This window comes from Ursus americanus, chromosome 16, assembly GCF_024610735.1.
Source record: "Ursus americanus isolate L20-20 chromosome 16, mUrsAme1.1.p, whole genome shotgun sequence".
NCBI classification, from domain to species: domain Eukaryota; kingdom Metazoa; phylum Chordata; class Mammalia; order Carnivora; family Ursidae; genus Ursus; species Ursus americanus.
The window spans coordinates 35,703,985-35,726,895 of record NC_142142.1 but is presented as its reverse complement, the minus strand read 5'-3'; the positions used below and the strand labels follow the sequence as shown (position 1 = coordinate 35,726,895).

General features: G+C 43.5%; 1 protein-coding gene across 1 annotated transcript in view; it reads left to right on the top strand.

Annotated features, from left to right (window-relative positions):
• LOC123787894 (beta-galactosidase-1-like protein 2) overlaps positions 1–7,332 on the top strand; it is a 56,428-nt gene extending 49,096 nt beyond the window's left edge. Inside the window, exons 13-20 of the mRNA XM_045790843.2 lie at positions 1,220–1,366; positions 3,353–3,424; positions 3,911–3,998; positions 4,690–4,777; positions 5,142–5,253; positions 5,992–6,108; positions 6,216–6,279; positions 6,977–7,332. Of these exons, the coding sequence (XP_045646799.2) occupies positions 1,220–1,366; positions 3,353–3,424; positions 3,911–3,998; positions 4,690–4,777; positions 5,142–5,253; positions 5,992–6,108; positions 6,216–6,279; positions 6,977–6,984 (696 nt within the window). The 3' untranslated portion in view covers positions 6,985–7,332. The remainder of the gene's footprint in view (positions 1–1,219; positions 1,367–3,352; positions 3,425–3,910; positions 3,999–4,689; positions 4,778–5,141; positions 5,254–5,991; positions 6,109–6,215; positions 6,280–6,976) is intronic.
• Positions 7,333–22,911: the final 15,579 nt, after the last annotated feature.

Sequence of the window (22,911 nt, the reverse complement as noted above, 5' to 3'; positions counted from 1 at the left end):
TCCTTTTCTGACACCATCTCCCCAAGATCTTCCTGAAAACTCACACTTTTTTTTTTTTAACACAATTAACATGTTACAGCCCTGGTGCAGTCGTGCCTTTTGATATTCAAATTGTCCCATCTCCTTTAAGTTGGCCCCTGTGTCCTCTCGTCCTCTGGACATGAGTCCTGTAGCTTTTGATATGTTTTGTCCTCCAGAATGTTTCAGGCTATGTGGCTCCACAGACTTGGAATCATGTATTTCTCCAAGGCAGTCTAAAAGGTCGTGTGTGTGTGTGTGTGTGTGTGTGTGTGTGTGTGTGCGCGTGCGCACCCGCGCGTTAAAGATTTTACTTATTTATTTGAGAGCCGGGGTGGGGGAGGGGGGAGTAAAACATGGGTGGGGGGAGGGCAGAGGGCAAAGCAGGCTCCCTGCTGAGCAGGAAGCCAGACGCAGGGCTCGATCCCAGGACCTTGGGACCATTACCTGAACCAAAGGCAGATGCTTAATCCACTGAGCCATCCAGGCGACCCAGGCCATGTTTTTATGCTAAGAAATTTGAACATTTCCCTGAAAGTTGTGGGAAGCTATTTTAAAGCATGGCTTGGGAATTAGGTGACCAGCTTTGCCTCAACAGGATTTCTTTGGTAGCTGTATGGGGGATGGAATAGAGTGGGACCATGCTAGAACACTGAAAATGAATAAAAATCTACTGAAGTTGAGCTTAGATAATGGGGGTGAAGGAGGATTGGTGAAACAGATATTTAGAGTCAGACTGTGCTTTAGGTCAGTGTTAGATAGGCAGACTCATGAATAGTCACAGTCAGACCATGGCTTAGGATGATTTCTCTTACTGTATGAAGGAACAAGAAGAGAAGACCAAGGATAGACAGAATCTGGCACACCTGGCATGGAGTTCCTGAAATCAGGAGTCTAGTCTAGTCTGTATCATAAATTGATGAGCAAGTTAACAGATATTCCCTTTCCTTGATTTCAGCTTTTCCATCTGAAAATTAAGAATACATTACTGTCTAGCACATGCAGAGAAATATGAAGTTGGTTTGGAAAACTAAAAAGGGCATTTAAGCATGATTATCATTATATATTCCTTCTTTATACTCCTGTCCTCAAGACTCTCAGGGCAATTCCTTTGGAGGAGTGGGCTTTGGGTGTGGATTTCTGAAATTTGTCTCTCCAACCTGAACATTCAGCCTGGTTTTTGTTCCTGTCGCTGCCACAGCCCATCAGCTCTGTCAAACCGATCTGCATGGAGAATCTGTCTGTGAACCAGGGGAACGGTCAGTCCTCTGGATACATACTTTATGAGACCGTGATCACCAACAGTGGCCTCCTTACCACAAGGGGTCATCTTCAAGACCGAGGTCAGGTAAGGGACAGTGGATGGGTCCCAGTGGCACTTCTCTGCTAGTAAAACCCAGTGGTGTTGCTGAGGTGACTGTCTAAATGATAGTCAAATCTTTTTCACCTTCAAAAAATCATCACTGTCTCTTAACCTTTGTCCCTTCAGTGAAATGTTTGATATGTAAGCCACGGTCGTGTGTCGTAGGTCCGAGGTTTGTAGTAGTTCCCAGGAAGGGAGGTATTCATTGAACCCTTATGGGAGTGGATGGAGTTCCTTAAAGGAGACTCGGAAGGAGCTTCAGAAGTCCCTGTACTTCCTGCACGTTAATCCCTACATTTACACAGCACACGACAATGCACTGCTCTCATTTAATTCTCAAAACACCCATCTAAGATGTTTATTACAAATGAGAAAACCTCAGAGAAGTTAAATGACTTTCAGAGAATATTTGATGAGAAAGCAGCAGAGCCGAGGGTAAAGGCTTCATCATCTCACTCCAAGTGAAGTTTCCGCAGGTCTTGGTGAAATTCTCCTGCTAAGAGCCCTCTCTGTGCTCTCTGTGTCATCTGCTTCCAAAGTTTCAGGCACTCCTGACGGGAACTCCAGCCCTCCCCTCCTTATCCTGAGCTGCAGACCCAGATTCCTTGTTTGCTGAACATTTTTCTTCCCTTAGTTGTATGTTCCACTGGCTTCTCACACTCATCATGTCCAAAACCAAATTGGCTTCCTAAAAAAACCTCATCCTGTGCTCCTTGTAGCGGTTCATGGACTTGCAGCCTCCCCACCTGAAGATGCCGCTCCCCTCATCCTCTCTTTACACCTCGTTCTCAGCTGGCCCAGGCTTGCTGCAGTAATTCTCAGTGGGTCTTCTCTCAAACTCCATGCCGCCATGGCCTTAGACGTGCCTTTGTATCTTGCCTCTACCACTGCTACAAGCCTCGTAACTCATCTTCCTTTTTCAGGTAGCTCACCTTTCCCCTCCTCCTTGATAAATCCCTCCCTCATAGTGCTGCCAGTTTCCTTCCCAAGGTAGAATTTTGAGCGTGCCACTTCCCCTGTCTACAGTCTTCCATCGATTTTCATCATGTTCACCAGATAGCCTGGACTTGGCCTTGGATCAGAACTTGTCACTCCCTTCCCTGTGCTTCTGTGGTATTCTTTTTTTTTTTTTTAAAGATTTTTTTATTAATTTATTTAACAGAGATAGAGACAGCCAGCGAGAGAGGGAACACAAGCAGGGGGAGTGGGAGAGGAAGAAGCAGGCTCATAGCGGAGGAGCCTGATGTGGGGCTCGGTCCCATAACGCCGGGATCACGCCCTGAGCCGAAGGCAGACGCTTAACCGCTGTGCCACCCAGGCGCCCCGCTTCCGTGGTATTCTGTTCACAGTTCCATGTTAGCTCTTGTGGAGTAGCCTAATAATTTCTCAGTGTCACTCTCCGAGTTCCTCAGTGGCTGGGGTTATGTTTTAAGCTTGGGGACCCCTGACCCAAGCCATTCAGTAGGTGTTCCACACATGGTTATAGAGTATATAAGCCTTGTAATTAGACTCTAAATAGCTTTAAATATGAATTCTGTGTTTTGTATAGTATTAATAACTGGATCCGTTACGGGAGCAAACCCATGCAGGCAAGGCAGGCGGATGCCTCCTGCACCTGGAGCCCCATCTTCCCTGTGGCCATCACTTCTTTCACAATATCCATTCATTCTCTACCTTCCTTTCCCCTCATTCCCTGCAGGTTTTTTACATTTCATTCTTTCCCTCCTTGCCCTACAGTACAGCCAGGCCCAGATTTGGTATCAGGACATCCTTCTCCAGACGTTGCCTCACACATCTCATGACTGTACTGCTTTGAAGATGTTGTATTTTCGTGGACTCACAGTCAGCTTGTAATATTCTAGGAGACAGAGTTAATCATCCCCTAGAACTTGCCTTTGCTTTGCTTTCCCAACAACCGTTTTATCCCTTTCCTTATGGGGACCCGATGGTGCTCCCCTCTTTCTTTGGCAGGTGTTTTTGGATGAGGAATTTTTAGGGGTCCTGGACCATTTCACTCATCAGCTGGCTATTCCCAGGAAAACGGTAGGTAATCCAGTGTTGATGGACAATACTTCGGCGCCCAGGCTTGACTGTAAGCGTGGCCTGGCACTGTGATAGCTTATTTTCTCCTCCACTGTTCTTTGGAACGTTCCTTGCATAAGAGCCCAACAGGGACGCAGGAGAGCTGTATGCGTTTCTAAGGTATAGGTGTATAAGCTTTGGGTGAGCAGAACTTCAACATGCTGGCTATTTGCTGCTCAAAAAACTCCAGGTTTGTCCCTGCCTCAATAATTTCTTGTGAAATGTTTGAGTGACTGTTTTCTGAAAGGCCTAGGATGGGGTGGGGGTGAGGGTGGGGTGAGTAGAAAGAGCAGGAGCCCAAGGGTTTACTTGACCCAGAGCCGAATGTCTGCAGGCGTCTGAGGCCCGCTGTCTGTCAGTCACTCTGCTTAGTTTCGGAGGAGACTTAAGATGTCTCCAGAAAAGTTCCCTGAGTGGTACCCTCTGTGGCTCGTCCGTCTTGGACAGGTCTACAATGTTTACCCGACACTGAGGATCCTGGTGGAGAATCAAGGCCGCCTTGCCTATGGGAAGGACATCAATAAGGAGAGAAAAGGTAGGCCTCCTTCCTCCCAAGGGTGGAGAAGTTTGAGATCTTGAGGCACCAAATCCCTGTCACTCTTATCCTAGGCTGAGGACAGTCATGGCCAAGTGTACGGTTTGGTAGACAGCAGGATATCTTGGCCAGCGAGATAGGCATGTATAGAAACTATGATAAAGTCTTGCTTTCATGGGAAAGGATGATGGTGCCTTCTCTCAAGTGTGTTCTCTAAGGACCAAGCCAGAGCACTGCCTTTCCTCTTCCAGGAGGGTTTTGAAAAAAGCTGTAGAAAAAGAGGGTTAGAATCCCTCCCTGGGAACTTTTATTTTTCCTTCTCTGGAGCTCAGTGCCTGTGTCTTGCCCACCCCCGCCCCCGGGCTCCTGGGCACAGAGTCACACCTACCTTCCTTCCCCTGCTCCAAGTGCTTTGACCTAGCTGGGAGTTAAAGGTTGTCTGAACTGCTGTTCTGGCCGACCTGGCAGGAAGTGCAGTGACTTTTGCACTGTTAAAGTGGGAGATACAGGCACACTCTAAGACGTGTACGTGTGTAACAGAAGGAAGAATTTAGGTAAGATTTTGCAGACACCTCCCATCTGATAAGGACAGGAAAGCATCCTCCCTCGGGGGAGGCCACAGCCTGTTTACCTCTCTGTGTTCACATCCCTGCTTGCCTTCTTCATGTTCCCTTTATTCCCTTTTTCACAGGTTTAATTGGGGATATCTATCTGAACAATTCTCCTTTAAGAGAATTTAAAATCTACAGCCTGGATATGAAAACTAAATTTCTAAAAAGGTGGGTGCCAGACCATTGACTCAAGGGGATTGATCAAAGATGGTTCCGATTTAGAGATGGAAAGAAGCTCAGAGACCATCCAGACTAACCTCCTTAGTTTTCAGAGAGGTGAGATCCACAGTGTTGAAGGAAATGACCCCAACTTTCATAGTTGTCTGGGGCACAGGGGTGACCATCCCCTCATTCACCCAACTCCTGGTCTGCTGATTTGTTTGTTTTTTTCTGCGTCATGCCCCCTTAGGGGCATGTGTCTGTGTTATAAGAGGGATGCCAGGCTTGGGCAAAAAGGAGACCTACCTCAAAAGTCACAACTGACACACAAGGAAGGGCATGACCTTTCCATTGGTGTTTGATTCCCTCTTAGGGACCTTCCTAACATCTGGAAACCAGCCTTATTCAAACATCAGGGCCCTGCCTTCTTCCTTGGTATCCTGAGAATGGGTAATGACCCCAGAGACACCTTCATAAAAATGGAGGTTAGTAATATTTCTCCCCTGCCTATCCCCCCTGCCCCCATCTTAAAAGGATATTTGAGAACAAGCTCCTTGGTGCATGGGCCTTGTCCTGTGAAAGGAAATGTAAGCTCCCTGGGACATCAGGGACTTCAGCCACTCCACAGCTATCTGGAGTCTGCCCCTTCCCTGGTGTTGACAAGGGTGGGGGTGGAAGCTTAACAAATGCAACAGAGACATAAGTAGTATGTTCTAGTGGGGGCAGCTGTAGGATCTACTGCATGAAGAGTTTAGTGAGTGTGATCCACGTGTCCCCAGACGTAATCTAAGACATTGAGGTCCTCAACCCCTTTAGAACACACATCCGATCTGTGGTGGGGATGTTGAGATTTTAATGCACATGTACAGCCATCCCAGAATTCTACAACTAAAACTATGTTTTGGGGCCAGGGTGTTTTGGTGAATGCCTGATGGCCCATGGAAATACCCTTCCCTGATTTGGGACAGATGAGTTAGAAATCAGTACCTTCCTCCTTGAGGCCCGGGTGTTGAGCCAACCCCAGGCCAGGGGCAATAGCATAGATCTGTCCAGGTAACCTTCCGTTAAGGCCATGTGTGGCAATTCACTCCATGTAGGTGTGTCTATGACTATGATCAGGTGCGTTTATGGGGGAGGGGGTGTGTGTGCGTGCGTGTGTCTTCACCCTAGTGTTATTACATCTTGAACTCGGGTCTTGAATCCTTCATTCTGATCTTTTTCAGGGCTGGACAAAAGGTGTGATATTCATCAATGGACAAAATCTGGGACGCTACTGGAATGTAGGTCCCCAGGAGACCCTCTACCTTCCAGGACCCTGGCTTCATCCTGGATCAAATGAGGTAAGCTGGCCCCTATACCTCCCTCATCCCAGCCCACTTCATTTGGCCTTTGCCTTGCAGAGTCAGAACTTGAATCTCATGCTCACCCATCTCCTCCTCCTCCACAGATCATTGTGTTTGAGGAATTTAAATCTGGCCTGGAGATCCACTTCACAAACACGTCTCATCTAGGTATGGTATTCTGGAGGGTAAACTTGTAGCATCTGAGACAATCCTTCTGGGTCTTTCTAGCTGGGCCAGAGATACAGAAGGCAGAATGTACTATCTCCCAGAAATCTGAGCACTTCCTCGCTGCCTTTGCTTGATAGCCTGGTTTTCTCTTATACCTGGCACAGCTCTACTCCTCACCTTCCATTTCCGAATGACTTGACTAACTCACCCCTCTAACAGCCTTCACCCAATTCCTTGGGCCTCCCTTTCTTCCAGACATTTCCACTGTGCTCTCTGGATCCCTCCCTCATTGTAAACCAAGGTCCCAACATTTTCCTCTTCTTGCCTTTTCTGAAATATGCCTCCTGCTGCTCTCTCTTGTGCTGCCATGTTTGATCATTCCAAGGCGTGTTTCCTAGTACCGTTTCTCAGGTTGCCAAAGCAAGGGACTGCATGGCCCAGTCACCACAGGTGAGAAGGTTGCAGGCTCTCTGTGCCTGCCCACGGTGGATGAGTGGTGTCTGTGCACCCAGCCTCCTTGATCCTTGTGTTGGTAGCAGGATCCAGATATCCTTTTGGAGAATCACCCTTGCTCCCTTCATTAGAGTCTTGGTGGGACTGATAATCACGCTGCCCTTTCTTCCCACCTGCAACTCGTCCTTCCCTGCCAGGGGTGGGCCTGTGATGTACGATAGACAAATCAGACTTTCTTTTCCAGGATATTGAATCTTGAGTGTTGTGACATAACATAGGAAATTGATTGAGATGAGTCGCTTCAACAGTGGGGCTGTGAGTAACCTACCCATCCTGATGCCTCGGTTGCCAGAACTACCATGGCTTCTCCACTTAGCCAACCCCTGCTTTGGGTTTACCATCCACTTCCTAATTTGCCAGTGCATTCCTCTTTTGGCATAGGTTAGCTAACCTGTTTCTGACGTGCATAACAAAATAGGCCTACTTCGTGCATACCCTTTGTCATATTGCTATAATAAAGGCCGTTTGGCCACCAAATAAAATGCTGAAAAAATGAGATGCTCAGAATACTTGACCCCACAAATGTAAATTTGAAGCAAAAGTGATCCTTTGAAGAAATCAAATAAAATGTAAACATTTATGCATTTCATATACTTTGTGTTTTCAATGTATTATAAAAAAAAAAAAGGTATTTTCCTTCCACCCTTCCGTGCCTATTTCATACCCCCCACTGGCTCTTCCATAGTCAGGGGAAAGCCCTGCTTCTCTGAGACTCATGACAACCAACTGCCTGGTCTGGTGCCTCCTTACCACCTTATTATTCTTTACCCACCTCCTAACTCCCAGCTTTGGTACCTGACAGGCAGCTCTTCTTGAGTCCATGTTGCACTCCCAGTCCTCTGGGTGCTGCACGCCTTCTGAGCCACAGTGAGAGCACAGGGAGCCATTTAAGTGTGGCAGATGCATCCGCTGCCTGGGCAGGTAGAGGGCAGATCTGGGGAGCTTCACTTTCTAAAGCTGCTGCAAATTTCAGCATGGTAAAAATGGGCCCTGGAGACTGCTGACAGGCTTCTGGGAAGCTTGGGAGAGTGGGTCACCATGAAGGTGAGTTGGCACTGCATCGAGGGCTGTTGAGACTTCCAAGCCAAGACCAAAAGGAATCACAGCCAGATTTGAGGCCAGTTGTACAAGAGGCTGAATTCCTCCCAGCATCAAGATCCTGAGTCCTCTCTTCACATCTGCAAATGCCAGGGGACCAGCAGCACCCATGTGGACCAGGACTTCCACAGCCCAAGGAGGTGGGAGAGCACGAGCTCCCTGCTTGGTGCTTCCTTCACTTTCCACTCCACTGTTATGTCTCTCAGTCCAAACCTGCCAAGAAGGAAAGTGCAAGCTGGCAGCACGGCTTCTTTCTCTATCTCTTGTTTCCCCTCCCATCATCACCCAGACCCGGAAAGTATCAGTGGTCCTGTATCATAGCCTCTGATTCCATAGAGCACAGGCCTTAGTGTGGGCATCACCCGGAGGACTTGTTAAAACATGCATTGTTGGGCTCCATTCCCAGAATTTCTAGTTCAGTAGATCTGGCGTGGGACCTGAGGGTTTGCATTTCTACCAAGTCCCAGGTGATGCCAATATTGCTGGTCTGAGGACCACACTTTGCGCACCTTTGCAATAGAGCAGTGTCTCAACCTGTCTCAACACTGTTACTCTTTTGGGTCAGAGAAATCTGTGTGGCAGGGGCTGCCTGAGTATTGCGGGATGTTGAACAGCATCCTTGGTCTCCATGCACTAGATGCTGGTAGCACAACCCCCTTAGTTATGACAACCAAAATCCCTCCGGGTGAGAAACACCGCCATAGAGCATACCAGTTGTCCTAGTAAGAAGTGATACTTTCCCTACCTTACGGGAAGGCACTAGGAGTTGGGAGCCTTGGGAATCAATATTTTTTAAATAAAAGGCGAAGATGACACAATTTAGGAAATCTTCTTTCAACACAATAGTCTATGACTCTGTTTTCCTTCTGCATAATCGTAGTTCTGAATGACAGAAACAGCTTATTCTTTCTTTTTTGTACTACTTTTGAAAGAAATTCTAATACTCTCAAAGATAAATGGATTCCTAGGGTAACCTGGGGTTAAAGTCCTATATGAGGTAGACTGAAAAGAAAAATCGCATTACATTTTTACAATTACTCCCTTTACATCTCTAAACAAACGAGCACAATATGGCGTGATGCTAAAAAGGTACAGCTCATTGCTGGTGTCTGGTCTTCATGATTCCTTAGGGTCCCGGGTAATACAGACAACACTCAGGCCAAATATTCTTACCTAATCCATGCTGTCCTACTGGAAGAAGCTTTAAGGGCGATTTAATGTTTTTTTTTCTCCCCCAGATAACCAAGTGTTAGTACCTTGGGTGAAGTACCAGGTTAATAGCCTAAATGCAATTTCTCTACCCAGGCGAGTTGCAGTGTGAATATTTGTCCTTTAATTGTTGTGTATTCAGGGTCAATCAGTGTTAGGCACAGACATACTTAAGCAAAATTTAGTGACAATGAATATTTTCACCTAGATTCTGCCCGAAAGCTCAAATAGGAGGACTAAGTGCCGGTTGAAGAGGTTGAATGCTGACAGAGGAGTCTGTCCTCTCCTGTATCATACAGATGTCTTTTGTATAGTAGGCGATATTTTCATCCATAGGCTTCTTACGCTTACAACCTTAGGAACACAAGTCTACCTGGGAAGGGAGTGGAGAACCTGAAACCATTCTGTAATCTGCTAAATGCTTAGCTGGTTTCTAGAAGTCCTTTCTCTCCCTCTCTCTCTCTCTCTCTCTCTCTCTCTCTCTAAGCAACCTAAATGTATACAGAAAATATGAGCTCTGCTCAGTTTTTGACAAATCCGTGGAAGGAGAGAAAGTTCATCAACTTGTGGGCCTGGAAAGTCTTTGTGTTTGTTACCCTCTGTAAACTTGCTGTCCCGCAGGCGATACCTTGCTCCCCACTGCTATGCCGTGTAACACCATCACGGGCACAGACATCCGCAGCCAGGCCCAGCCCCTCCCTGCCACCTAAAGTCCAGCTGATAACTGACTCCCCATCCCCAGCTTACTAACATTTGGATGAGCAAAGGTCTCACTCGTTTTGACTGACCAGGAGAAATCCTGAGTGGCAGCCCTCCGAATTCTGAAGATACTACAAAACCAACCCAATAGAGAGCCTTGTATTCCGGAGACAGTAGTGGTAGTTTCATTTGTCACCTAACCATCAGAGCACCATCCTCTGAAGTCACTTTAGTAGCTGTTGCCCCTAGACTAGGTGACATGGCTGTGCAGCACAGACTAGAAGGAAGGCTCCTCAGGGAGACAGGACAGGCAGCGGTCCCCGCAGGAGCTGGGTACATCTTCACTCGATTACACTGCTTGCAGTAAGAGTCCTTTCAGGGAAAGCAGGGCATTTCCTCTTGATACTTGGCTTACTGAAACCCATGGAAAGGAAGAGTGACCCCGCGTCTTCTGGAAAGAAGAGATTATGTCAAATAACAAGTCTAGAATCCCAATAGAATTAAGAAAGGGGCCTAATGCTCTTGACCTGTATAAGATAGTGGTTCTCCACTCTCGGTGTGTGTCACCTCACCTGGAGAGCTAATAAAAAATAGAGTGGTCCACGCTTACCGAAGTAGCATGAAGCCTGCACCTCACAGTCTTACCAAGTTCCCCAGGTGACGCTGATAAACACCAAAACTTGAGAACATTGCTCTCGGGCACAAGGACACTAGGGCACTATGAAAAAAATCCAGCTTAACACAGATCTGCAACTGGAAAAAGGAGAAGTATTTTAATAGCCTTCACAGGCACTTAGTATGGAGATTTTTCTTTGGTAATACACCAAAATTTTACAAGTAGTTTCTTAAAGATTAGTAGAAATGTGGAATCTAAAATTATATAGATAAACTTCTTGAACTCAGTTACGTTAAAATCCATTGGTGTGACTTGGCATGGATCTTTCACTCAAGCATGATCTGGTAACGTCATGCATTGGTTCACAGAATTATGCCAATTTTCAAAATATTGACATATTTCATCATCCAATAGAAAAAATCCAGTCATTATTTTTTAATTTAAATTCAATAGCCAACATATTTAGTTTCAGATGTAGTGTTCAATAATTCATCAGTTGCATATAACATCCAGTGCTCATCACATCACATGCCCTCCTTAATGCCCATCACCTGGCTACCCCAACCCCCCACTCACCTCCCCTCCAGCAACCCTCAGTTTGCTTCCTATAGTTAAGAATCTCTCATGGTTTGTCCCCCTCTCTGATTTCTTTCCATTCTGTTTTCCCTCCCTTCCCCTATGATCCTCTGTGCTGTTTCTTATATTCCACATATGAGTGAAACCATATGAAAATTGAAAAAAAATCCACAGTCATTAATATCACCACCAATATCATAGGAAATGTCTTTCAAGATTTGAGGAGCTGTCAAGCTACTGGTGGTGGATACAAGTTTTCCAAAATACCAATTTTTAATTGAAAGCTCGAGGTTTTTTTCATTAGCAACAAGTACTGTCAGTTGCTATCCTTCAGTGACAGGCTCACTTCATAATTTTTTTTCTCTTTCTCTTTTTAAATAAGTTTTATTGAACAAACATAACACAATATATAACATAACATAAAATCAATCCTTTTAAAGTGTAAAATTTAGTGGCTTTTTGTATATACAGAGTTGTGCATCCATCACTAGCATCCAGCTCTAGAACATTTTCATAGCCCCCATACCCATTAACACCCACTCTCCAGTTCCTCCTTTGCCCAGCCCCTGGCAACCAGCCCTGTCTATCTCCAGGGATTTGCCTATTCTGGACATTTCATGTAAATAGAATCCTACAATCTGCAGTCTTTGTGGCTGCCTTCTTTCACTTACTATAATGTTTTCAAGGTTCATCCATGTTGTAGCATGTGTCAGAATTTCATTCATGGGGCACCTGGGTGGTGTAGTCAGTTAAGCATCTGACTCTTGATTTGAGCTCAGGTCATGATCTCAGAGTCCTGGGAGTGAGCCCCACATCAGGCTCTGTGTTCAGCATGGAGTCTCCTTGAGACTCTTTCTCTCCCTCCCTCTGTTCCTCCCCCTGCACTCACTCTCACACATGCTCTCTCTCTCTCAAGTGAATGAATAAATCTTTAAAAAAAATTTCATTCATTATTTTGGTTGAAGAATATTCCATTGTATGGATAGACCACATTTTGTTTATCCTTTCATCGGTTGGTGGACATTTGAACTGTTTCCACTCTTGAGCTATTACAAATAGTGCCGCTCTGAACACTCATGTGCAAGTTTTTGTGTGGACATGTATTTTCGTTTCTCCTGGGTATTCCCCTAGGAGCAGCATTGCTGGGTCATACAGTAACTCTATGTTTCACATTTTGAGGAACTGACAAACTCTTTTCCAAGGTAGCTGTACCATTTTACAATCCCACCAGGAATATATGAGGGTCCCAATATCTTATTGTCCTCACTAACATCATTAGCTGTCATTTTGGTTTTAGCCATCCTTGTGATTGTGAAGTGGTACTTCAATGTGGTTTTGATTTGCACTTTGCTAATGATGATATGATGATAATGAATGATAATGTGGAGCATTAATTTAATTCTGTATTTTTGGCCATTTGTTTACCTGCTTTGGAGGAATGTCTATTCAAATCTTTTCACATACCCTTAATCATTTTTAAAATATGGCTTATTTTTTAATTGCTGAGTTATGAGTTTTTGTATTTTAGATACAAGTCCCTTATCAGATATATGATTTACAAATATTTCCTCTCATTCTGGGGGTTTCTTTTCATTTTCTTTTTCTTTCTTCTTCTTTTTTAAAAGATTTATTTATTTATTTTGGAGAGATAGAGTGTGCATACATGTGCACCTGGGGAGGGAGGTAGGAGGAAGAGGGAAAGAATCCCAAGCAGACTCAGTGCATAGCATGAGCTCAATGCAGGACTTAATCTCATGACCCATAAGATCATGACCTGAGCTGAAACCAAGAGTCAGACATTCAACCGACTGAGCCACCAGGTGCCCCTTCATTTTCCTGATAGTATCATCTGAAGCACCACATGTTTTAATTTTAATGAAGCCCAGCATACTTATTTTTTTTCTTTTGTTGCTCATGCTTGATGTCATTTGTATCTAAGAAATTATTGCCTAACTCAAGGTTATAAAGAATTTAATTCTGTGCTTTCTAAGACCTTTGTAGTTTGAACTCTTAAACTTAGGTCTATGATACATTTTGAGTTAATTTTGGGGGTCCAACTTTATTCTTTTGCACAAGGATATCCATGTGTCTCCTCACCATTTGTTGAAATGACTGTTCTTCCCCATCAAATTGTCTTGGAACCTTTGCCAAAAATCAATTGACCATAAATGTATGAGTTTATTCCTGGACTGTCAGTTCTGTCCCATGCACTTTTATGTCTATCTTTAGGCCAGTACTTCACTGTCCTGATCACAGGAGCTTTGTGTTGTTTTAAAATCAGGAAATGTGAGTCTCCTAATTTTGTTATTTTCCAAACTTTTTTTTTGATATTCTGGTGGACACAAAGATTTTTAAATGCTTTATAGATGATTCCATTTTGCAGCTAGGTTTGAGAATCATTATTTCTAGTGGACACAAATTATCTAGATATTCTTGCCACCTTCATAAAACCCATCACTTATAAGTTTGTCAATTGTTTTATCTACACATTCTGATGGCTTCTATTTTTATTTTTTTATTTATTTATTTTTTTTCATGATGTATTATCCTTTTTTTTTTTTTTAATGATTTTTTATTATATTATGTTAGTCACCATACAGTACATCCCCGGTTTCCGATGTAAGGCTCAATGATTCATTAGTTGTGTATAACACCCAGTGCACCATGCAATACGTGCCCTCCTTACTACCCATCACCGGTCTATCCCATTCCCCCACCTCCCTCCCCTCTGAAGTCCTCAGTTTGTTTCTCATAGTCCATAGTCTCTCATGTTTCATTCCCCCTTCTGATTACCCCCCTTTCTTTATCCCTTTCTTCCCCTACCGATCATCCTAGTTCTTATGTTCCATAGATGAGAGAAATCATATGATAGTTGTCTTTCTCTGCTTGACTTATTTCACTTAGCATTATCTCCTCCAGTGCCGTCCATGTTGTAACAAATGTTGAGAACTCGTTCTTTCTGATAGCTGAGTAATATTCCATTGTATATATGGACCACAACTTCTTGATCCAGTTATCTGTTGAAGGGCATCTCGGCTCCTTCCACGATTTAGCTATTGTGGACATTGCTGCTATGAACATTGGGGTGCATATGGCCCTTCTCTTCACTACGTCTGTATCTTTGGGGTAAACACCCAGTAGTGCAATGGCTGGATCATAGGGTAGCTCAATTTTTAACTTTTTAAGGGACCTCCACACTGCTTTCCAGAGTGGCTGTACCAACTTGCATTCCCACCAACAATGTAGGAGGGATCCCCTTTCTCCACATCCTCTCCAACAATTGTTGTTTCTTGCCTTGTCTATTTTTGCCATTCTAACTGGCGTAAGGTGGTATCTCAGTGTGGTTTTGATTTGAATTTCCCTGATGGCTAATGATTTTGAACATTTTTTCATGTGTCTGTTAGTCATTTGTATGTCTTCATTGGAAAAGTGTCTGTTCATATCTTCTGCCCATTTTTTGATTTGTTTATTTGTTTCTCGTGTATTGAGTTTGAGAAGTTCTTTGTAGATCTTGGATACCAGTCCTTTATCTGTAGTGTCATTTGCAAATATATTCTCCCATTCCGTGGGCTGCCTCTTAGTTTTTCTGACTGTTTCCTTGGCTGTGCAGAAACTTTTAATCTTGATGAAGTCCCATAAATTCATTTTATCTTTTGTTTCTCTTGCCTTTGGGGATGTGTCATGAAAAAGGTTGCTTTGGCCGATGTCGTAGAGGTTGTTGCCTATGTTCTCCTCTAGAATTTTGATGGATTCCTGTCTCACATCGAGGTCTTTCATCCATTTGGAGTTTATTTTTGTGTATGGTGTGAGATAGTGGTCAAGTTTCATTCTCTTGCATGTAGCTGTCCAGTTTTCCCAGCACCATTTATTGAAGAGACTGTCTTTTTCCCACCGGATGTTTTTTCCTGCTTTATCAAATATTAGTTGCCCAAAGAGCCGAGGGTCCATTTCTGGGCTCTCTATTCTGTTCCATTGGTCTATGTGTCTGTTTTTGTGCCAGTACCATGCTGTCTTTGTGATCACAGCTTTGTAGTACAGCTCGAAATCCGGCATTGTGATGCCCCCAGCTTTGTTTTTCCTTTTCAACAGTTCCTTGGAGATTCGGGGCCTTTTCTGTTTCCATACAAATTTAAGGACTATTTGTTCCAGTTCTTTGAAAAATGTCCTTGGTATTTTGATCGGGATAGCATTGAAAGTGTAGATTGCTCTGGGTAGCATGGACATTTTAACTATGTTAATTCTTCCGATCCATGAGCATGGAATATCTTTCCATCTTTTTATGTCTTCCTCAATGTCTTTCAAGAGTGATTTATAGTTTCTAGAATATAGGTCCTTTACGTCTCTGGTCAAGTTAATTCCAAGGTAACGTATGGTTTTTGGTGCTATTGTAAATGGGATGGATTCCCTAATTTCTCTTTCTTCGGTCTCGTTATTCGTGTATAGAAATGCAACTGATTTCTGAGCATTGATTTTGTATCCTGCCACGTTCCTGAATTGCTCTATAACTTCTAATAGTTTGGGAGTGGCTTCTTTTGGGTTTTCCATATAGAGTATCATGTCATCTGCAAAGAGAGACATTTTGACTTCTTCTTTGCCAATTTGAATACCTTTGATCCCTTTTTGTTGTCTGATTGCTGTTGCAAGGACTTCTAGTACTATGTTGAATAATAGTGGCGAGAGTGGGCATCCTTGTCGAGTTCCTGATCTTAAGGGAAAGGCTTCCAGCTTTTCCCCATTGAGAATAATATTTGCAGTAGGCTTTTCATAGATGGCTTTTATGAGATTGAGAAATGTACCTTCTATTCCTACACTCTGAAGGGTTTTAATCAGGAAAGGATGCTGTATTTTGTCAAATGCTTTTTCTGCATCGATTGAGAGGATCATATGGTTCCTGAGTCTTTTCTTGTTGATATGATGTATCACGCTGATTGATTTGCGAATATTGAACCACGCTTGCATCCCAGGTATGAATCCCACTTGATCGTGATGGATAATCCTTTTAATGTACTGTTGGATTCTATTAGCAAGTATCTTGTTGAGGATTTTGGCGTCCATATTGATTAGGGAAATCGGTCTGTAATTCTCCTTTTTGATGGGGTCTTTGCCTGGTTTGGGGATCAAGGTAATATTGGCCTCATAGAATGAGTTTGGTAGCTTTCCTTCTGTTTCTATTTTTTGAAATAGCTTTAGGAGAATAGGTATTATTTCTTCTTTGAATGTTTGGTAGAATTCCCCAGGAAAACCGTCCGGGCCTGGAGTTTTGTTATTTGGAAGGTTGTTTATCACTGACTCAATTTCTTCATAATTAATTGGCCTGTTTAAGGAATCAATTTCTTCCGGTTTCAATCTTGGTAGTTTATAGGTTTCCAGGAAGGATTCCATCTCTTCCAGATTCCATCTCTTCTAGTTTATTGGCATATAGCTGTTGATAAAAATTTCTAATAATCCTTCCAATTTCAATGGTGCTCGTCGTGACCTCTCCTTTTTCATTCTTAATTTTAATAATCTGGGTCCTTTCTCTTTTCTTTTGGATAAGTCTTGCCAGTGGTCTGTCAATTTTATTGATTCTCTCCAAGAACCAGCTTCTAGTCCTGTTGATCTGCTCTACTGTACTTCTGGTTTCTGCTTGATTGATTTCAGCTCTAATTTTGGTCAACTGCTTCCTCGTGCGTGGATTAGGCCTGTCCCTCTGTTGCTGTTCTAGCTTCTTGAGGTGAGAATATAAAAACTGCATTTTAGATTTTTCTATTCTTTTGAGTGAGGCTTGGATGGCTATGTATTTCCCCCTTAGGACTGCCTTTGCAGTATCCCATAGGTTTTGGACTGTTGTATTTTCATTCTCATTGGTCTCCATAAATTGTTTAATTTGATTTTTGATTTCCTGGTTTATCGAGTCATTCCTGAGCAGAATGGTTCTTAGTCTCCAAGTGTTTGAGTTTCTTCCAAATTTTTCCTTGTGGTTGAGTTCCAATTTCAGAGCGTTGTGGTCTGAGAATATGCAGGGGATAATTTCAATCTTTTGGTATCGGTTGAGACCTGTTTTGTGTCCCAGAACATGGTCTATTCTTGAGAATGTTCCATGGGCATTAGAATAGAATGAGTATTCTTTGGTTCTGGGGTGTAGTGTTCTATATATATCTATGAGGTCCAACTTGTCGAGTATGACATTCAAAGCCTTTGATTCTTTGCTTAGTTTTTGCCAGGGTGTTCTGTCTATTTCTGATAGTGGAGTGTTGAGGTCCCCTACTATTAATGTATTTTCATTTATATGTCTCTTTATTCTGGTTAAGAGTTGGCTTGTGTATCTTGCTGCTCCCCTGTTGGGGGCATAGATATTTATAATTGTCATATCCACTTGTTGAATACTTCCCTTAAGAATAATATAGTGCCCTTCTGCGTCTCTAACTATAGTCTGTAGTTTAAAATCCAATTTATCTGATATGAGAATTGCTACCCCAGCTTTCTTTTGAGGTCCATTTGCGTGAAAGATGGTACTCCATCCCCTTACTCTCAGTCTGAATGCATCTTTGGGTTTGAAATGAGTCTCTTGTACACAGCAAATGGATGGGTCATTTCTTTTTATCCAATCTGCAACCCTGTGGCGTTTATGGGATGGTTCAAATCATTTACATTAAGACTGATTACTGAGAGATATGATTTTAATGTTGCCATGTTGCCAGTAAAGTCTTTGTTTGTATTGGCTGTGACTTTCTGTTCTGTATCACTCTTGGGGCCTTTTTACTTTTATAGAACCCCCCGTAATATCTCCTGTAGGGCTGGTTTCGTGGTTACAAAATTGGTTAGTGACTGGCGATTCTGAAATGTCTTTATTTCTCCATCAATTCTGAATGACAGCCTTGCTGGATAAAGGATCCTTGGCTGCATGTTTTTCTCTGAAAGAGCTTTAAATATGCTCCCCCAACTCTTTCTCTCATTCCAGGTCTGTGTAGACAGGTCTGATGTAATTCTGATGCTTTTGCCTTGGTACGTCAGAAATTTCTTTGCCCTGGCCGCTTTCAATACTGTATCCTTGAATCTCATATTTGCGAATTGCACTATGACGTGACGTGGTGTAGGTTTGTCGTGGTTGAGCTTGGGAGGGGTCCTCTCTGCCTCTTGGACACGAATGTTTGTTTCCCTTGCTAGATTAGGGAAGTTTTCAGCTACAATTTGTTCAAATATCTCTTCTAGACCTCTGTTTTTCTCCACTCCCTCGGGGATGCCGATGATTCTAACATTGGATCGTTTCATTGAGTCAGTAATCTCCCGTAACCTACATTCATGGGCGTGGATTTTTTTAAGACCATCTTCTATTTTCATTTTTTCCTCTATTAACCCATCCTCCAATTCACTAACCCTTTCCTCTGCTTCTGCGACCCTGGCCGTCAGAGCCTCTAGTTTTGCCTGCATTTGGCACATAGAATTTTTAATTTCTGTCAGATTCGCTCTCATTTCTGTCCTTAGGGATTCTATATTCTCAGTAACCTTTTCGTTAATAGTTTTTTCAATTCTACTCATCATTTTGACTATTGTTACTCTGAATTCCATTTCTGATAATTTGGTTACATCCATATCCATTATTTCTGTGGCAGAGGCCACAGACTCACTGTCTTTTCTTTGCTGGGGGGGGGCTTCTCCTTCTTGTCATTCTGATGAGGAGAGGTTGCGGGGTTGTCCAGAGCCCAAATTATTGACTGGGTCCCAGGCCATGCCCCTTGTTTTATAGGGATCTTAGGGATGTGGGCTTCTTCTTTAAAGATTTTATTTATTTATTTATGTGGCAGCCAACCAGCGAGAGAGGGAACAGAAGCAGGGGAGTGGGAGAGGAAGAAGCAGGCTCCCAGTGGAGGAGCCCGATGAGGGACTCCTTTCCAGAACGCTGGGATCACGCCCTAAGCCGAAGGCAGGCGCTCAATGACTGCGCCACCCAGGCGCCCGGGTTGTGGGCTTCTTGATTTTTCAGCCTGCCTTCTGGGGGAGGGGCCTGCCGCGCCGATATTCAGGCAACCCTGTTTGGGTAGAGTCTCGGTGCTCCCTGCGAGGGGGGATGGGGATGGGCACTCCCTGAGCCGGTATTTCCAGGCTTTTGTTCTCTGGCGGCTTTCCCTGGCGGTCGGCTATGCCTCTTCTGAGAGTCAGAGCAGCAGCGGCCAAATTTCAGCCTCTGTCACGGAACAGAAGGATTGCGGCCCGTTCTCCACTGATGTTCTGGCCACTTTAACTCTGTTTCTGTTGGTGCTGCTCAACCCTGCAGCGTCCCGGGATGTGTGCCCCACACCCGGCGTCCCAGCCCTCACTTCCAGGGCCGGCGCGTCTCTGTCCTTTGTGTTTCTAATGCCGCCAGCCGCCAGCCGCCAGCCGCCCCGCGCGCACTCCCGGAGCTCCCGGTCTCAGTCTGGATCCAGTGAGGGCACCGGGATTCCGGGGTTCCGCGAGATGCCTGGTGGCGCGCACCCGGCTCACGGTCTCAGTCTGCTGTTTTGCGGGTGCCGTCCTCGAGCCCGCCCGCTCTCCCGTGCAAGTGGCTGCCGCTTCCCGGCGCCAGAACGCGGCGGCTCCCTCCCCCTTCTGTTTATCTTCCGATATCTGTGCACAGTTTCATGGCTCCCCACTTCGTACCTCAATACTCAGCGCTGGAGATGTTCATTTGTAGAGATCCAGATGCGTCTTCCTGTGTCTCAGGCTGGTTCCGTGGTTGTTTAGGCTGGTCTGGTACCTATCCAGCTCGACTCAGGGGACCGGCTGAAAACGGTGTCTCCTACTCCTCCGCCATCTTAACTCCCCATGATGGCTTCTATTTTTAAATATCTTAATGCTTTATCTACAAATTCTGATGGCTTCTATTTTTTAATATCTTTTTTTTTTAAAGATTTTATTTATTTATTTGACAGAGAGAGAGAGAGAGACAGCCAGCGAGAGAGGGAACACAAGCAGGGGGAATGGGAGAGGAAGAAGCAGGCTCACAGCAGAGGAGCCTGATGTGGGGCTCGATCCCAGAACGCGGGGATCACGCCCTGAGCCGAAGGCAGACGCTTAACGACTGCGCTACCCAGGTGCCCTATTTTTTAATATCTTAATCTTATTTTCCTTTTTTTTTTTTTTTGTATTACTGGATTGGCTATAATGACAGCAAAAATTGTTGTCTATTCAATAGTTTTCCCCCTTTCTTCCTTGCTAACAGACCATGATTTTGTTGGAAGGCAACATGCCCCAGGTCATCAGATTTAACTCTCATCAATCAATATTATCTATAAATCTTCTACCAAATATCTTATGGAGAAATAGCCACATTAAATTCTGGAGAAACACAGGAGCTCCTCTATCACCATTTATCAACATTATGTTGGCAGTACTAGCCAACAAGACAACAACAAAAATAATATGTAGAAAAAAGGGTTGAAATATAAAACGCAGAATTGTAATTGGTCTTTATACAAAGCTCGAGAGAATCCATTGACAACCTATTAGAAATTAATAAGTTACTAGATTCAAGGCTGAAATATAAGAACTAATCAAGAGCCTACACACCAGCAAGCACCAATTATAGCATGTCATAGGAAAAAGATATTGTTCATGATAGCAACAGAAACTATAAACTTTCTGGAAATAAGTCTAACATAATGTGCAAGATCATTATGGAGAAAAATATAAACGTCAATTGAAATACATAAAAGAAGACGTTAATAAATAGATATAACATGTTTATGGATAGGAAGACTTAATATTATTAAAGTTTAATTAATGTACACTTAATGTAATTCCAACCCAAATCCCAAGAATTCATGGCATTTATCAGAGTAATTCTAAAATTCATACGGTCCAATAAGAAAGCAAGTTTCATTCTGGCACTTATTAAAATACATAGCAATAATTGCAAACATTTATACAGTGTTCATTAAATGCTAGGTACTATTCTAAGAATTTTATATATACTACATTCACTAATAGGATCAGTCCTCATAAATGGGCCTATGTTGTAAGCGTGTTAATCACTAACAGAACCCACGTCCAGAAGCTTTGAATGAGGCCCAGAGCAAGAGAAGGCTGGCAGACAAATGCAGGGCACTTGGCAGTCGACAATAAGGAATTAATTGTATTTAGCTCCTTGTAAACATGTAATCAGTGTTTCCTATTGCTGCTCAAGACGTAACATGAGAGACTCCCAAGAAAGGGAAGGAACAGAACACCTCACAGACATGCTGATGGTGTCAAAATTTATGCTAGAGTTTTAATTTGTATTATGCTAAGGAGAAATTTTGTTCACAAGAATCTTTGAGAAACAGCAAATACTGAAACCAAAACCCCACTAATGCAAGAGAGCTGTCACTTGGCATATGCTTCCATTTGGATTGAAATTTCTGATGTTCCATTACTTGAAAAGCTTTGTAGGGCATCAAGGAACCCCTGACATAATTTAAAAGGTAGATAGTGAAGGGAAAGAAAACCTTCTTTTAGTGGTTCAGACGTTGAGTGAGCATTGTTAAGTGGGTGAGTCTTAAAATGGAAATACATCCATTTTGCTTTAAGAACTCTGAGCACAGAGGCATTCAAGCCTGTCATAGGAGCTTATAAATCTGGAACAAATGCTACCCAAGTATTAAAGAACCAGAATTAGGATCATGTGAAACTGGTTTGAGCAGGCTCGGGCAGGCTTGTTTCCCCACATGCCCCGCAACTCCCTCCAGTACCCTCTGGGCCTTAAAGCTGCATCATCCTGACCCAATGACTGACATCCATTGGGTGACATTTTAGATAATCAGAGAGAAGAGAAAAGGAAGCTGCACTGTAGATGACTATAACTATAGGCCAGTAAGATAAATGAATGGAGTGTCTTTCAGCCTTGCGCATTCAGGGCAGTGGCCATTGAGGAAGTGGGGGAATAAAGATAGGCTTTCCATTTCTGGTCCTTAAGAAAGCATACTTCATTATAGCATTCCACAAACATTACATGGCACCTAAGAACAGCTGATTGAGAAAGGACGGGAATTGAATGAGGACAAAATCCAAGACGCAACTTCCTAAGTGACCATCTTAGGAAAAATCTTTGGGCTGTAGCCTGAAGAGACATTCTACAACCAATTAAAGATAAATAGCTGGTCCTTTAGCCACTAACTACAGAGGAAAAAGCCTCTTCAAAAAATTCTAGACATACATCTCACACTAGGTAATTTCGCTAATGCAACTATCATCAATCACTAGACAGATGGCCAAATTTCACTGGGACTCCTTACAGCCAAGAGCCTTGTAAGTAATCTAGGAGAGAATAATCCATCCCTTCCTCAGATCTCTGACTCCACAGAATTACAAGTATTTGTGGCCACTGCAGAGCCAATTGGAACCTTTGAAATAAGGCTCCACTGGCATTATCAGTCTCTGTGCTTTTGGGCTTGAGAATTTCTTCCTTTTTCTGAGAAGCTATGGAAGATGGATTGCCTAATAGAACAGTCATGACTATCTGACCCAGCATTTTCATCTTGAAATTGGTCTTCTCATGGGGCACCTGGGTGGCTCAGTCAGTTAAGCGTCTGCCTTTGGCTCAGGTCATGGTCCCAGTATCTGGGGATGGAGCCCCGGGTTGGGTTCCTGCTCAGCGGGGAATCTGCTTCTCCCTCTGTCTCTGCCCTTTCCCCCCTCATGCTCTCTTCCTCTCTCTTAAATAAATAAATAAATAAATAAATAAATAAATAAATAAAATCTTTAAAAAAATGAAAATGGTCCTCTCATCACTGAATTTCCTTTTTCTAAATTTAAATTCAATTAGCCATAATATACTACATCATTAGTTTCAGATGTAGTGTTCAATAATTCATCAGTTGCATATAACACCCAGTGCTCATCTCATCACGTGCACTCTTTAATGTCCATCACTCAGTTGCCCCATCCCTCACCCACCTCCCCTTCAGCAACCCTCAGTTTGTTTC